This window comes from Bombus flavifrons, chromosome 15 (genome assembly GCF_040668555.2).
Source record: "Bombus flavifrons isolate JBK064 chromosome 15, iyBomFlav1_principal, whole genome shotgun sequence".
NCBI classification, from domain to species: Eukaryota; Metazoa; Arthropoda; class Insecta; order Hymenoptera; family Apidae; genus Bombus; species Bombus flavifrons.
In genome coordinates this window covers 5,382,673-5,399,546 of record NC_138456.1, presented here as the reverse complement: position 1 = coordinate 5,399,546, position 16,874 = coordinate 5,382,673, and the positions used below count along the sequence as shown (strand labels likewise).

At 37.7% G+C, this 16,874-nt stretch overlaps 1 protein-coding gene across 4 annotated transcripts in view; it reads left to right on the top strand.

The window, feature by feature from the left end:
* The window catches only part of siz (Brefeldin-resistant Arf-GEF family protein schizo), a 144,975-nt gene that overhangs the window by 46,730 nt on the left and 81,371 nt on the right, over positions 1-16,874 (top strand). For 2 of the 4 annotated variants that reach the window (XM_069128958.1, XM_069128960.1), the window contains exon 1: positions 12,516-12,647. The exons of 1 other annotated variant lie outside the window; for it this stretch is intronic. In XM_069128958.1, coding sequence (XP_068985059.1) covers positions 12,544-12,647 — 104 coding nt within the window. In that variant the 5' untranslated portion in view covers positions 12,516-12,543. Of the gene's footprint in view, positions 1-12,515; positions 12,648-16,874 lie in introns of those variants that run through there. One more of the 4 variants, XM_069128957.1, reaches the window with a different exon arrangement.

Genomic DNA, 16,874 nt, shown 5'->3' with positions numbered 1-16,874 from the left:
CGTTTCTCGTAGTTTCACGAAGGTACAGTGGAAGACAGAAGGAAGTTGAAGGGATAACGAGACGGAAAAAGAGTAGAATTTTAGGAAGACGAGCTGCAATTGACAGGGATAACGAGATTGCTGAAACACTGCAATTGTAGAAGAACTAGTTGTAGTGGACGAGAATTAAATTACCGAAACACTGTAATCTTAGAAGATGAGTTGTAATTGACAAGAACGGTTAAATTATCGAGACGTTGCAATTACAGAAGAATGTAGAGAACAATTATATCGTTGGAATGCTGTAATTTTAGAAAATGTGTCATAATTGACGCGGCCAATTAAACTATCGCAACGTTGTAATTTTCGAAAACGATTCCGTAATAAAATTAAATTATCGAAACACTGTAATTTCAGGAGGTTGAGTGGTAGTTGACAAGAACAATTAGATTACTGAGACGCCACGATTTCCGAGCAACGAGTTACACTTTGACAAGGATAATTAAATTATGGCTAGATGTAAAAATGTTCCATGCTCTAGAGTCGCTATTAATTTAAAATTAGAATTGGTTATAGTTATTAATTATTAATTAATTAATTATGTTGTTGGAGATAGATATGAATTTTAAATTTTGTCTTATCCGCCACTGTACCTACAGAAATGAAATTTAGACGCAGATCTGTGTCATCGAGCAAACATTACAACGAACACGCTATTTTTGATATTCTGTATACTTTCACGTACAGTGCGTGTACCTTTAAATTTCCCATAAACGCGTACAAATCCGCGGTCTAATAATAAACAGCTGAAAAATTCAATAATCAATTGCTCGTAGCCAAAGCTGCCTTCTAAATTGATCGTGAAACTAAGTATACGTTTTTGTGCACCTTGTTCAACATACATACGTACATAATAATTTCCTAATTTCCTAATTTGCTAATTCAGCAATTTCTGCGAAGCGTATGCCAGCGATAAACGGCAGCGATAACTTGTACGTAAATCCTCGGATTAATTTCATGTTTCATGGTATGTTGTTATAATCATAACATGGAAATCTCGTTATAGTGTTAACGAAATATCAAAATGTTTTATATAACGCGTGTAATGCATTGATGAAAAAGTTTCTTGCCGGTGTCTGTATAATTTCGTGAGTCGCTGTACACGTGAGTTTGTGATTGATGAAGATAACGACGATGATGAGGCATGATCGTTTAAATGGCGATGAAGAATAATAGTTGAAGGTGAAATATCAGGATACCAGACGATTGATAAACGCTCGCGTGGGCATCGATAAACACCTACACGCCAGCTTCATTTTATGCGAGCTGGTCTTCTAAGACGTGTGTGTAACGGGTGACTCGAGAGAAAGGTGTGTTTTCGTCTTTTTCGTTTTTTGATGCCATATATAATAATAATTATGTATATAATAATATAATAATAATTACCTACAAATATACATAATAATTATTATTATACAAATATATACAGGGTGGTTGGAAACTGGTGGTACAAGCGGAAAGGGGGTGATTATACGCGAAAAAAGAAGTCGAAAATATAGAATACAAATTTTTCGTTTGAGGCTCTGTTTTCGAGAAAATCGACTTTGAATTTTCGCTCGGTACGCGTGCACTTTATCGCGTCTCGTTATAACGGATCTCACTGTAGATCGTTGTCTCGATTGACGTTATCTTTTTAAATTTTTAAATTTTTATTCTATATTTTCGACTTCTTTTTTCGCGCAGAATCGCCCCCTTTCCGCTTGTACCACCAGTTACCAACCACCCTGTATATATTTATTTATTTTTGCCTTCTGGCTGCAAAATGAGATTCACGTAGATTTCTTATTCGCGCGCTCTTTCAACCTCAATACACACTAGATTATTGTTAATATAATATTAGGTTGTCCCAAAAATTTCTTTCGTCTTATAAGGAAATAATGGACGCATAATATGTTTTGTTTTATATTTTTTTATCGAATTACGTGTGATCCATTTTGTCCTACTCGGACAAAAACGAAAGAAACTTTTGAGACAATCTAATACTTAAACTTACTCTTAGTTACATTCTATTTACTCTCGGTTAATTACTTAAATTGAATCTCGCGTGTTTGTCGCACATTCTCTCTTTGGCATTCGCACGTCTGCTCTTCCTTTTCCCCTATCCTTCCTTATATACACTCGTTTCTTTCTAATTTCCTCAACAATTCTATCATTCTGTCTTTTTTCCATCTCGATCTCGTACAATTTTCTCTAACGCGTGCGTTACGCTTCTATCCTCGTTTCCTCCTCTATCAAACGTTTCAGCGTTTCCGATTCCTCTTCGCGTACAAAAATACACCTACTCTGTTTCTCCGCCATCCAAAATGTATTTGCCTCTGCTACGCTCCAGCGCCTCACCCTACAAATTAGCGTCTGACTGCCTTGTTTCGCATCCTTTTTATATTAGGCTGGCAACTAAGTGATTGCGGATTTTGTCATTAGGTGGTAATGACAATCACTTAGTTGCCGTATTAGGGTGACGCTTGGGCTCGAAAATCGAGCAGTTCCACCTTCTGCGTATTTTTCACTTCTTTTTATTTGCTTTTTTGATTTAAATTTCGGGGGCGAAGCTGCAAAGAGACATATTTTCGAAAAATGTTCAGCTTGTAATTTTCTGCCATACGATCGCCATACGACAATCTCTTTGTGTTCGCTCGAACGAAGGCAGCAAAGCATGAAAGACTCAAAGATATCGTAACTTTAATTTCGTAGAATTTCTTAGGTTCAAGACAAGCGAGAAACAAATACAAGAATATCGCGTTACGTTTTTCTTCGCTTCTGAACGTGAACACCCTGTATGTAGGTAATTTAATTCACGTTAGCTTATGGATTATAGATTATAGGTCGCGTGTATGCAAATTTCTGTAGAATGTACAGGATGCTTCGGTTAAATGGAATTAGTCGAGTATCTGCCTCGTTCATTGTCCAATGAAAATCTTCTCGGTACACAGTTCTATTGTTTTAAGGGTCACGTGTAACGTGGAAAAGAATCTTTTCTGAAGTTCGATTTTTTGACGAGAAACCTGAAGGTGTATCGATGTATAGCAGCAAATGTCCGACAGAAATATTTTCTTCTTAGAAACATATTGTAAAACGATATTTCTCGTCTCAGACGTGCATGAAAAATTTCTCCATTATTTTTATCGAACACTCGAATTATTCAAATACGATCCAAAGTAAAGATAATTTCATTATTTTTATCGAATACTCGCATAATCTCGACGATCTAATATCAACTGTTTTCTGAAACGAATGGCCACTCGATTTTTCGTCTGCTTGGATATAACGTTATTCGAGATCGTTTCTTCCAATTTACCGTGAAATATCGACCGTGATATAAATGTTTTAGGACGTGTATAAACCGACGGAGGCTAGCACTGGGTCGTGAAACGTCTGAGTAGCTTGGTGCACTTGAAACTGTGCCAATCCTCGAAACCGAGTTCCGCTGGCTGCATAATAAAACGATCGGATCTGGTGGAAAAGGGCCAATGTCAATATCTTGGACCGCGTACGACAGTCAGGGAATGCGCGTGGGCTCATTCAGCAGCGTTCCACGGAGTTTTGCAACTCCCTCGACGCGAATAAAAACTCTCAGACAATCAAACTGTCTTTGTACCTCGTTGCAGTTCACCTGTGGAAACAGTAAAAATAGAATGTCGTGGTTCTAGATGCTTGAAATTATTAAAGGAATAATTAAAATTAGTAACAGACGCTTAACAGTCGTTGTCTTTTTCTAATAGTTTTATGTTATCGAAATGTTTAACTTTAAAACAGAAGAAAAAAGAAAGAAAGAAAGAAGAAAGAAAGAAACAGTTCTTCTTCCTGACACACGTGAATTTAGGGTTTCGATCTTGTGATAATCATTGCGACGATGTGTATATAATATTTTTGAGAGCGTAACTAAGAAGGTAAAACCTCGGCGGAAAACTGTTTTACCTACCGAGCAGTGTAGAAAGCACTGTACTTTATTGGAATCGTGTGTGCATTTCGTGGAACGTTACACCTTCAAATTTTCTATAAATACGTAGTACACGTACGTGAAAATCCGCAGTTTAGCGATAAAGCCATTTTTAATATTATTTACGAGTCTTCTTGGTCGTTGAAAGAAGATGGGGATATCAAAATTGGAGAACCGTGCCAGAGCTGAAATAATAGAAGAATTATACGTTGGAGGTTTTCATTGGTATTCCAGAGTGAATTTATTTTACCTTTTAGTTGAAAGATTTATACAAAGTTTACACGAAGATTCTTAAAAAAATTACTAATAAAAGTCGTTCGCAAAGAACCAAACCTTTGTTGGACCGTCCAAAAGATACCATAAAAATAAACAAAAATCTCGATTAAACAATTGCACACTATATGAAGAATACAAAATTGTTTTAATCAAACAACGATTCGTTTGATTTATTATATCCACTTGTTTCTCATCCTTTACGTGATAATTCCTTTGTTCAAACTTTTGGTTATTTTTATCATAGTTTTTGGATGATCTTCGTCGCAACATTTGTCACACGTTTTCTTAAGAATCATCGTATCGACGTTTAAATTGGCAAAAAATAATGAATTCACGCTAACTCAGCAAATGAAACAATGGTAGCCAGACGACTAAAGTAAATGCGAGCGATCGCAGATTTAAAATAGTAAAAGATCTCAATGACGAGAATCTCGTTTATTTCACTCTGAATTGATCGTTTCTTTCAATTTAAACGTTTATACAAACATTGCTAACGAAACCACCTGTTTCGCTAAAAATCGAATGTTCCTGCAACCAGCCAGAAAATAACCAACAAAATCCCAATGAAACTGTTACTACGCGAGAAATAAAAAATTGTTTACATACTCGTCTGACTTATTACACCGATTTATTTTTAACACGCTAATTCTCTTGTCCACACTTTCGATCGTTTTTAGGCTCTGGATTTTCAACTGCCGGAAAAAAAGCGTCCTTTTTTATCGAAACATTTATCAGCCGTTTTTCTTGAAAATCTTCGTACCGCCGTGCAAATCAACAAGAATAATAAATTCAGTCTACACTGCGAAACGAAAGAATCGCAGTGGGTACGAGTTTTCGAGAAAATGCAAATGCAAAGGGATCACGGGTCAAATATAAACGTTCCATTTTCCGCATTTACCGGTTCGTATCGCATTCTAATTTCGTTCTGGCGTAACGATTATTCGAAATGGAACTGAACCGCCGGGCTGTTTCGTCATCGGAATGGCAGGAAACGCGCGGACAAGTCGCAGGAATGGTACTATTGATTTTTGGCTGCTCCTTTTTCGACCCTATCCGTCTGCGATTCTGTCCCCTCGAATTATTCGCCATTGCTTCCACTGCACACCCCCTTGATACGTGCATTTTATTCCGCTGTGTGTTCTCTCGTCACGTTTGTCGACTGCCAGCGAAATAAGTGGCTTGGAAAGAAACAACCGCCCGCCTTCTAATTGCGCTCGCTGTAACGTCGCACGTTGACAAATTTCGTTTAAAAAGACGAATTCGTTGCTGCCCAGTTTTCGTTCTGCCCGGCCATTATTTTCTCCTTAGGCTCTTGCTGCGTCGGAAATATTAATGGGTTGGCAACTAAGTGATTGCGGATTTTGTCATTACATGATATTGACAAAACCCACAAACACTTAGTTGCCAACCTAATATTATCGAAGGTATTTTTCCTGTAAATTTCATCGATTGTTTTTCCTAATTTTGTTGTATCGCGCGTTTCATATTCTCGAAGCTTAGCTGTACGACGAGAAGAAAATAAGACATTTAAATACTACGCGTTTTGTGTACTTCGCATTAGACGAATCAGCTAATGACGAATTGCTTGTACACGTGGCAAGGATCGATCTAACCAGCGACCTTAACGCGATCGAATGTTGTAAACTCTGTCGGAAACGAAGAACAACGTGGAGATCTCAGTGGAAATACTATACAGCGATAAGAAACGAGAACCTACAGAGACACGGTAACTGAGAACGCTATTATGTTGCAGTCGATTTGACGAGCAATAGTTACAGGCACTTGGATCGTTGAAAGTAAAATTCTATCACCGTGGAACTCACCGTGTAACTGTTGAGAATTATGGATCTTAATCATCGAAATAAATGTATAGGAACAATTAGATTACACTTAGAATTGATATCAAAATAGTTTCAGATTTATTTAATACGTGATTTACAAGATATTCGTGGATATACATTTGCACGCGTCTCAGCACTATCTTTGTCTCGCCATCTTCTTTACCACATTACCAACGGAACAGTTGCATTCATCTGTTTACGAGACGTTGTGCACGCACATACTCTACACACTCATACTCATATATATGTGTCACTACTACTAATCTAGTTTAGCACATAAAATTACACATATCTCAATAGTAACAATACAAAATTTATAATAACAGTGATAAACGTGCGAGATGATATTTTTGGGGGAAAGAAGCTGTGGAGATTGAGAGAGTAGGAAGCATCGGTCGATACTTGCAAGGCTGGGAGTAGGTCACACAAACTTTACCCGTGTTCACCTAATCACGAAAAAGGAATCGAGGAAGCGCAACGTTCGCAAGGCAGAAAGTCACTGCGAAACGTTTAGTTAATTGAGTGGATAAAAAGTTGAAAACGAAAGGCGAAAACACAACGTTGCGAGCAATCTCGAAACTGAATAAGAAGGAAGAAATTCTTTTTACCGGTCAATTTTAGCTCAGTCAATTTTAGCTCAGTCAATTTTCATTGAATTTAAATAAAAATTCCAAATTTCATATCAATTTTTCGTTCGTGGTTATTGCTTTCGATCGTCTAATTCTCTGTAGATTCTCATATCAACAAAAATTGAGAAATTAATTAATCGGATAATAGAATCTATTTGTATATACCAGGAAATTTAAGGGGTGAAATAAAATAGAAATCAAGAATAAAAAAAAATTGCGTTTTATATTGCAAAAGCGACTGACCTGCTCGTCAACGCCCAGCCCAAACTGCTAACTGCAGTCAGAAATTTGAAATGTGGACAATATGCTTGTTTTATGACATAGTAAGGATGTTTGGACCCCAAACGGATAACGAGGAGAGGGTAACATTTTTTTGAAACAGTTCAGTCGTATTTTTATATTCACTGAAGTTGGAAACTCGGCATATGAACTGTTCGTTAAAAATAAACAAACAGGTTGTCGAACGTTTCTCGAAATTCGACTCTTAGAGGGGGGGGGGTGAGAAAAGGTAGGTTTCTCTCTTTCAGAAGATAACCATATCTTTGTACCGACTGAAGTTAGAGACGTGAAATTCGGCACGTGAACTCCTCGTTAGAAATAAACAAACATGTGTTTGACCACTTTTCGAAATCCAATCCTTATGGGAGTGAAAAAGAGTACGTTTTTTCTTCTTCCAAGAGATAATCGTATCTGTATGTTCGTTAAACTTAGACACATGAACTTCTCGTTGAAAACAAACAAACACGTGTTTTAGTGTTTTTCGAAATTTAACTCCAATAGGGTGTCCAAACAGAGGGTTGTAAACATAAATTGGAATACTTGTGCGTGAGAAGCAGCGGACATTCAGCTAAATGGATACAAATCCGCCTACTGATACAATGTAAATATCGTAAATATCGTAAATAACATTTGTGACCAAACAACAACGTGTTAGCGTAATATAATATGTTTATATATAATATATACAGGGTGGTTGGTAACTGGTGGTACAAGCGGGAAGGGTGTGATTCTACGCGAAAAAAGAAGTCAAAAATATAGAATAAAAAATTCTTTTTTTTTTTTTTAATTTTTCCATCGAGACAACGATCTACAGTGAGATTCGTTACAACGTACCGCACGCGTACCGAGCGAAAATTCAAAGTCGATTTTCTCGAAAACAAAGCCTCAAACGAAAAATTTGTATTCTATATTTTCGACTTCTTTTTTCGCGTAGAATCACCCCCTTTCCGCTTTTACCACCTGTTACCAACCACCCTGTATATAATATAATTATGTAACATAAATGTTAAATTTGCAAATTTGGAAATCGGATTATCTTTTTCCTACCTCAAATTTTACCCACGGTTTTTTGCTATTTCTCCTTTGAACCTCTCAAATTAAACATTCTATGCTAATAATTATTACATGTAACTATACAAAATTATTAATTTTAAGTAAATTCTGGCCTCTCTTTTTTTTCTTTTTAAATACAATTTCTACGTTGTACCGAATATTCAACTAAAATCATCGCCGATAATAATCGACCTATATTTCGATCACACACACACACACACATACAGAATTAAGTATCTCGAATCTTTTCGAAATTTAATTACATAGGTAGGTTTTACGTGACGTACTGTACGATTGGAAGCTTTGATCGGTGAAATTCGTAGCGTAGTATTAAGATAGACGTTACGCAAAGTTCCGCTAGGTCCAATTAACGCAGGATTCGATTGTTTCGGTGAAAAAAGGGAAACGCGAAATGGACGCCAGGGTTGCCAACGAAATTTCAATTTCGGGCCAGGCTAACGCCGCCAGCTACGATGCTACCAAACGAAAATATCGGAAATTATTTTATAACTACGTCTGTCCCTCTTCGATATGCGTCGGAACAACTCTGATTTAATTGCAAACGCCAACACGAAAAAAATACAAATTTCGTTGTTGAAACTGGAGGTACTCGTTGGAGGTGAACTGGCGAGATAATTTTCTACGTTTCGCGAACGTATAAAATGACGAAAGAAAATACACAGTACGATACTACATATTTTCAAACGATTATTGTGTGTGTGTGTGTGTGTGTGTGTGTGTGTGTGTGTGTGTGTGCGCGCGCGCGCGCGCGCGCGTGTGTGTGTAGATTATTCAAATAGATCTTTTTGTATCATTGTACGACAAGTTTTAATCTTATCTTTAAATATGGAACGTAAGAACAAGATTCAAACGAGATAGACGTTTTGTATTCTTGAGATATTTTTGTTATTATTCCTAAATTGACGAAGAAACCAGTTCTGCTGGTGGTGACCGAGTGAGTCCATTTTCTCATTGCCTGTTTCAAAAATTCTTGCCGTTTCTACAACTCACAATCTACGTACGATACGATCCAACGAAAGAATCGTTCTTATCACGGCAATAAATTTCGCTCGTTATTAACCTTGGCAATCTGAAAAGGTTAATATCCATTCTTTCTCTGGGTAAATACTATAATTCTGAAAGATACAGGGCGAGGCGCCTGAAACAGGCCACCTGAACGTCTCAGCTGTTATCGGCGAATAGGAAGGCGCAAAATTAGTTGGCCTGTTTTTAGGCGTCTCGTCCTTTATAATACAACTATTTTCCATATATCGAAGTAAAATTTCGAGATGTACAAGAAGATGCCAAGATGTACAAGACGCAGCTAACGCGCAGAGATATAGAAAATACCTAAAATATCGTACTTGCTGTAATATTTCGTGGATAAACAAATTTTCCATCTGAACTTCCTTCTCCTTTTTTAAACTCATCTCGATGAAAGTATAAATTTGCATCTAATAATAACGCCCGGCTGGCGCTTATCAGCCCAAAAAACTCGATAGAAAGAATATGTACAGTCGAGTCACCGAATTTCCCTAGGCAACCGGCCAATGTAACTAGGAACAATTCACCGGCGATCGGTCCCGATGATTCCCCTAGAGGCACTAAGAATAATTCCCCTAGGAAGAAGCGAAACATAGAAAACTCTCGGAAAATGTATTCCAACGATTTCTCTAAATTCACAGGAAAATAATCGCCCGCTAAACGAATCAAGGATACCACATGAACGTCGCTTTACGATAATTCAGGCGCGTGTTACGACGAAACGCACGCGGTGATTTCACGTTTTATACGGGTCGAGGGGGCGAAAGAAAAAAAAAAAAAAAAGAGAACTGGCAGCAGTCGTACGAGGCTCATGGGAAACAAATCGACAGACGGAGGAACACACCATGGGTGGCGTATATATTGATCGACGAGGGAGGGTGGACTTTATAACGTGCGTATCACCCTAGTGCCGTTGGGGCGCAACATATAATTTTCATGAGACTGCCATATAACGCGTTTCCTGTCAAACGCACAAACTTATCTGAGGTCCGCGTCGTACATGCCTGCTCGACAATTATTTACTGCCATTACGGTTTTGTTTCCATCCACCAGCAGCCCTTCAATGTTCCGTCATCCTATAGCTATAATTTCGACGACAGTCCTTTCGGAGAAGAAACTAGGAGGACACGGTTTGGCGATTTCTGTAGCTTTCGCACGATCGTTGTAATTCTTCGTAGTGGTAATTGGCAAAAAACATTTTTTTTCGGGTCGGGGGGCAGGATGATAAATAAGTTAGCAGAGCAATTTTTTTAGCGTTTTTAATTTTATACTCAAGCGCCCTTTTAAATTTATTATTCTAAATGTTTGAAATATCGCAAAGCACGTGACGAATGATGCTGAGTTTTAATAAAATCGTCGTATGCATAGGTGAAATTTTGAAGATAATACTTTTGCGGAGAAGCTAGGAGAAATATGAAGAACGATAGATAGTTTTGCGTTTTTCATCGGTTTCCGGTGATCACTGTGATTCTTGAGAATGGTAATTGGCAAACTTTTTGTAGGAAACAATAGACAAATTTTTCGTCTACCAATTCCATTTATACCAATTGTTCCATGCCTTTAATTCTGAACTCAAGTAATCGATTGTTCGAAATTTTCCAATCATTGTAGATTACGATAGCAAGTTTTAATGAATGCGTTGCACGTACGGATCCAATCTCGATGATATACTTTTGGGGAGAAAGTAAGAGGAATGGTGAAACATGAAGAACGATAAAGATGGTTTGGGCTTTTTTATGGCTTTAGATGATCACTATGATTTTTCTTAGACGATAAGAGAGAGAGAGAGAGAATGGTAAATTGGAAAATTTGTTATTGGGAAACGACAAATTTTTCAAGATCTCAGTGATAAACTAAGTCAATACACATGGTTTTCTTTTTTTTAACGTAAAAATCGAGCTACTATTAAATATGAAATTCCGACAACAAAAAAAAAAAAAAAAAAGTAAAAGCAGCTACGTATATTATAAAAAGGCTATGAATAAAAATCACTTTTTGACTCAAAAATTTCAATGAGAATACAACGAAATTTCCAGGAATCGTTATTTATTGATTAGAGGATTTATATCAGCTGTGGGGGGAGGATCAATTAGGGGCGTGATTCGGCGCCTATCGATCACGACACAACGTATTAAATGCAACATTGTAATCCAATAAGACGACAAATCCACTCACCACACGCTTTGGATTTATCGAAAAGACGATTTCGTGAGAAGAAGATGAAGAATTCTCAGAAGTCCTCACTGACCCTCATTTTTCTTTCTTCAATCTGACCTCCATAATTCTATCGTATATTATATCTTTCCTCTCTTTCTGTCTCCTTTCGTTTCACCATCGCAAACGAACCAATGTGTGTCTCCTTGCATTTACAGCTGGCTCGAAATATCTGCATCGTTATAGTAAATTTGTAATTTTGCTGTTGCCAGCTAATCGTGGATCATCGAGATCGCCGAAACCTTCGTACGTCCATAAATATTACAGTACCGTACTTTAGCCACCTTACGATACGAGCCGCGTAACGTAAACGCGGTGTAAATCAATTTTTCGCGCATTTGATTTAACACCACATCACGAGAGCGTGACCTTCATCCTGTTTCGTGCAGAAGTAAAAGTAAGCGTAGGTAAATCTTGGTTAGTTTCTCGCTGAGAATCGTTCGCTCCACGCTTTACAGAATTCTCATTTTATCTCTCATTACTCGGTAATCAATTTCTCTTTGACTTACACCGCTTTTGCATATGCAGCGGCTCGTATATTTTCACGTTGCGCGTATTCTACGTATCCCTGAATTTTTACATTCGCCATAAAATCCGTGAAAGACCATAGTCCACTCGCCGATGATAATCGATCGTCAAAATCACATTTAATGCCACACTAAACACATACCGAACGCTATGTATCGACCGAGTATTATACGAAAACACTATACTTCACGTACCTTTATACATTTTTGCACGTTACGTGTATTCCACGTATTTTCAAGATCTTAAACTTTCCATATATACGCAGAAGAAAAAACGAAATGAAAATCTGCGAATTGCTGACCAACGATAACAATACTACTAACGATAATACTATTAATAGTAATGGATTCTCAGGATCATGGAAACGTTCGTCACATGAAACGCGGAACTGAACGCCAGTGTCGGTTTTCTCGGCAAAGTTGCTCTCGCGAGGCCAACATATCGCAGTGTGTATGATAATGCAGATAAGATAATGTGGCGGAGCATTTCTTATTTTCCCCACCGTGTTATTTTTTTCTTTTCCTCTCAACCACGCGACGCTCTCCACAGCTACGAAAGATTCTCGCGATCAGAGTCGTGGTGCGCGCTTCGTCGTCTCCCTTTCTCTCTTCCTCTTTCTCCCTCTCCTTTTCTCTTTTTCTCTCTCTCCCTCTCTCCGCCATCTTCGATATCGCCTCTCCCCTTCATCTATTCGGTCGTTTGCATGTCGTGTTTCCCTTCGATCGACGGATTTCCGGGTGTCGGTCACTTTTTCGCTACCATGTGCTTCCAATGGGACGTGTTCCAACGGAAATGCAACAACTACAGGTAACGAGTACAGCGAGCCACAACAGTTGTTGCTTCTTCTTCCTTCTTCGATAACGTTCGTGAAAATCGCGTTATCTCGTTGCACTTAATCACAGCAGACTCGGATAGTGGCGCGGGGCTATGGCCGATTCGCCTACTAATCGGCATTAGCTTTTATGGGTTTATCTAACACCATTGTAAATCGCGCGGAAGATAACAGTGAGAAAAATAGCGCCTTTGAGCTAATACCTCGCGGCGATTAGAATCGGCCGTTGCGTTACGCGTTCATAGTTCATAGATGGAGCACACGGTCGACCAAGCTCGGAGTTGAGATGTCGTCGTTTGGCATCGATAGTGGGAACACGACTCGACAAGTGTACGTTTCAAAGGACAGCGGGCTGCCTGAGTCAACGCCGTTGTAAAACTAAGACCTGGTTGATAGCGGCACAGCTGATAATTTCGTTGTGTGACGCGAAACTCATGCAATTGTAAATACGTTTTGCGCGAGGGAGAGCAAACCTTCTGCTCGATAGGAGCAAATTTTCAAAAGATTCTTCCAGTTGTACTGATATCGATGCCCCGAGCAACGATATCGAAACGTTGTACATTGGGAAGAATACTTTTCTATTATTTACTTCTATATTACTTTATATTATATTTACTTTATATTATATACTTCTATATTTATATTATGTTGTGTACTCGTGTACTGAGAGGTCCGCGCGATTCTTTGGTGTTATAGCGCCACCGCCAGTGTAGTTAGGGAAAATGTCGAAGGAGAAGGACGAATTGTTCGAAGGGTACTACGTTCGTAGCACCGTGCGTTTTTAAGAACCGCAATGGCGCATGCGCGATCAACAATTGCGTGATTTACATAATGCAAAAACGCCTACTTTCTCTCTTACACAGATAGGTTCTTCTCGTTATTCTACGAAAAAAGAAACTGGTTAGTTTAAGAGGATATTTTAACTTCGATCTCATGGGTAGAGTATCACATGACAAACAGGGAAAGACGTAACGCGATACTCTCATATTTACGTCTTCTGTGTGCTGCACGTGACAAATTCTAGAAGATTAAAGTCGAAATATCTCGGGTAACTAATCGTTCTTCCCGACATTGTATCTCGATGCAAAAAAAGTGTGTACTTCCATTTAAGAAAAATAATGCCACAAAATGATTGCACATGCATCATTGCAATTGCAATAAAACGTGGCCCATCCCGTAGATATTTCATAGTCAGTTAGTTGACTTATTATTAGTTATGCAACGATTACGTTTTCGATGAATATTCAAGCAATTGTTTTTCTTTTTTTTGTTACAGGTAAGCTCGAGTTCGATAAAAGATTCAGTTCAAGGTTCAGTCATGGCTGTTGAAGATTTAGTATGGAGAGTGAGTATTCCCATGAAAGACATTGGTCGAAGTGGTGGGGGGTCGTTTCCCACTAACCTCGAGGGAGACATTGATTTCGTACAGGCTATAGCGTTCAGTTTCTGTAATCAAATATCTTAGGTCTACAGAGTGGTACAAAAATGATGCAATTTTTAATTCTAAATAATTTATTAACGTATACATAGAAGAACTTGACAGTATACAAGGATCGTAGTGATTTATAATACCTTCTCTATTCTTCTTTTTTTTTTCTTTTCTTAAACATTATTTTGATTTTGCATTGTTATCGTATCGTTTTCTTCTTCTTTTCGAATGATAATTTCCGAATGTAGAATTATCTTTAGTTAAAATACACTTTGGGAATCGTTTGATCAATCCTAATGTAACGCTGACAATAATTTTCGAGTTTAGAATTAATTTACAATTAATTCAGAACTTACCGAAGTGTGTTTTAATTAGAGATAATTTTAAATTCGAAAATTATTATTGAAAAAGAAATTTCGGATAAGAAGACGATACAGGAGTAATACAAAATGAAAATAGTGCTTACATAAAATAAAAATTAGAATATTAAATTAATTTAGAATTATCTTTCGGTGAAATAGCATTATTTCAATCGACAAATGCAATCGAGTATCGTAACAAGGATAAGAATATGATAAGGAAAATATTGTTGGTATCTTTTGTGGACCTTGCATATTTTTGATAAATTTTCTAGATTTTTAATTTAAAGCTTCTCTAAGCGGTGTCTCTAATTTAAAACTTCTCTAAATAGTGTAGCCTACACTATATAATGGGGGTGACTATAGTTACCCCTATAGTCACCCTATCAAGACCGAGGGATGGCAAAAGTCACGCATTATGGGTGTCGAATTTTCTCCGTAGTTTCCAAGAGTATAATACTTGTCTTGCAATCGATATATCGCTTCTCTCTCTCTTTCTCTCTCGAAACTAGCTAAAACGTTTGCCTGACTATATATCCTACATATTGTACCGCATACTAATCATTGTATTAATTTATCTTATCATAGCACAATGATTTTTGACGAATTTTGAAAAATCATTCTGTATATTAATTTTTGTCACATTAGTCGCAAAAGCTTCACGTTCTAACTAGTTCGCGAATTTTCACGCATTTGTGAGAAACTCGAAGGTACAGAAATGCACAGAACGTGCATACACATAATAATGTGTGAAATATCCAAAGCGTAGTATTTGCTATAGAATTTAAATATAGTAATCGTTATACAGGGTGGTTGGTAACTGGTGATACAAGTAGAAAGGGGGCGATTCTACGCGAAAAAAGAAGTCGAAAATATAGAATACAAATTTTTCGTTTGAGGCTTTGTTTTCGAGAAAATCGACTTTGAATTTTCGCTCGGTACGCGTGCACTTTATCACGCGTCGTTATAACGGATCTCACTGTAGCTCGTTGTCTCGATGGAAAAATTAAAAAAAAAAAGAAAAAATTTTTTTATTCTATATTTTCGACTTCTTTTTTCGCACAGAATCACCCCCTTTCCGCTCGTATCACCAGTTACCAACCACCCTGTGACAATGAGACATTTATGATTCGAAGTTTATTACGTTTAAATATATCGCGAGACAAAGTTGGGTTATTTCTACGCTATTGCGGCCATTTGCAATTTTCTGTTCCACGTCTTTGTGTCTTAGTTATAACTACGTGTCTAATTCACGTAAAATACAAGTCCAATTTCTATGTTACCCCATTGAAACAAATAAATATCTGCATCAAGCGATACATATATCGCGAAATATCCATAATCGATCTATAAATATAGCTTATAGCGTTAGGTAAACCTATTTCTATTTCTGTCTATGAGTTTCGAGTTATATTCATAAAAATATGAATTTGCTTGCATAGATATCCACGCTCTACTCGCAAGACAGAGAGAAAGAAAGAGAGAGGGAGTTCATCTGACGGTTCATTAACCCCGCTAGTGTATACTACCCTTTTAATTCGCATAAAAGACATCAGAGCTATTTTAACCAATGAAATTAGACGGCGGAGCGTATTTAGCTCGAAATTGCGAATCGCTGGGGGAACGAGCAGAGGGAAAATTACAATTTAACTAGGTTCTCGTGTCCGCGTTACGATTCCACCGTACGTGGATGGAACACAATGAACCACTGGCACGTCGCGTTACGTGTTATAATCCCGTGGGAAAAGACGGACTTAGTTTAGACTTTAAGGGTGGAGAGGTGAAGGAGAGAGAAATTTAATTACAAGAAGCTGGCCTCGTGTCCGCTGCCCGCGGCTTTTCACCTTCTTCCACCTTCTTACGTTCTCGTTCAGAAACTCGTTCGTACAAAATTTGGAACTCCTTTAGGTATTTCGATCACATGGTTTCTTTTCTTTTATTTTTTTTTTATTTTTTTTTTTGGATTGTGAAAAAAATGTTTCTTCTATTATTAAGAATCCAGGCGACGTATATATACGTTCTGTGTATTTCAATCGAATTGGAAGAAAGTTTACTATCAGTTTCGTTGCGTAGTTGTCTTTCTTAATTGTTCATGTACGAAGTGCCTTGTTCTCGATATTGGAGCTGCAGATTCGAAATTACGCCGAATTAATAAATATCGATTGCGAAAAAATTGTTCCTGAAAATTTCTATTTTTGCCTTGCAAATTCTCCCGCTTCGAAGGCTTGTCGAACAACAGCATAAACGAAAACACAAGCATCTTCTATTCTAAAACGACATAAAGACGTTAATGCAGAAGGAAATGAAAGCAAGTGGAAAAAGTATGCGTTTTGCTGGCGAGTAACGCCCGCAAAGGCGCTGTCCTAGAAAGCGGTGGATTCCCTGGAAACGGCAGTGATAGTTTATTCGTGTCA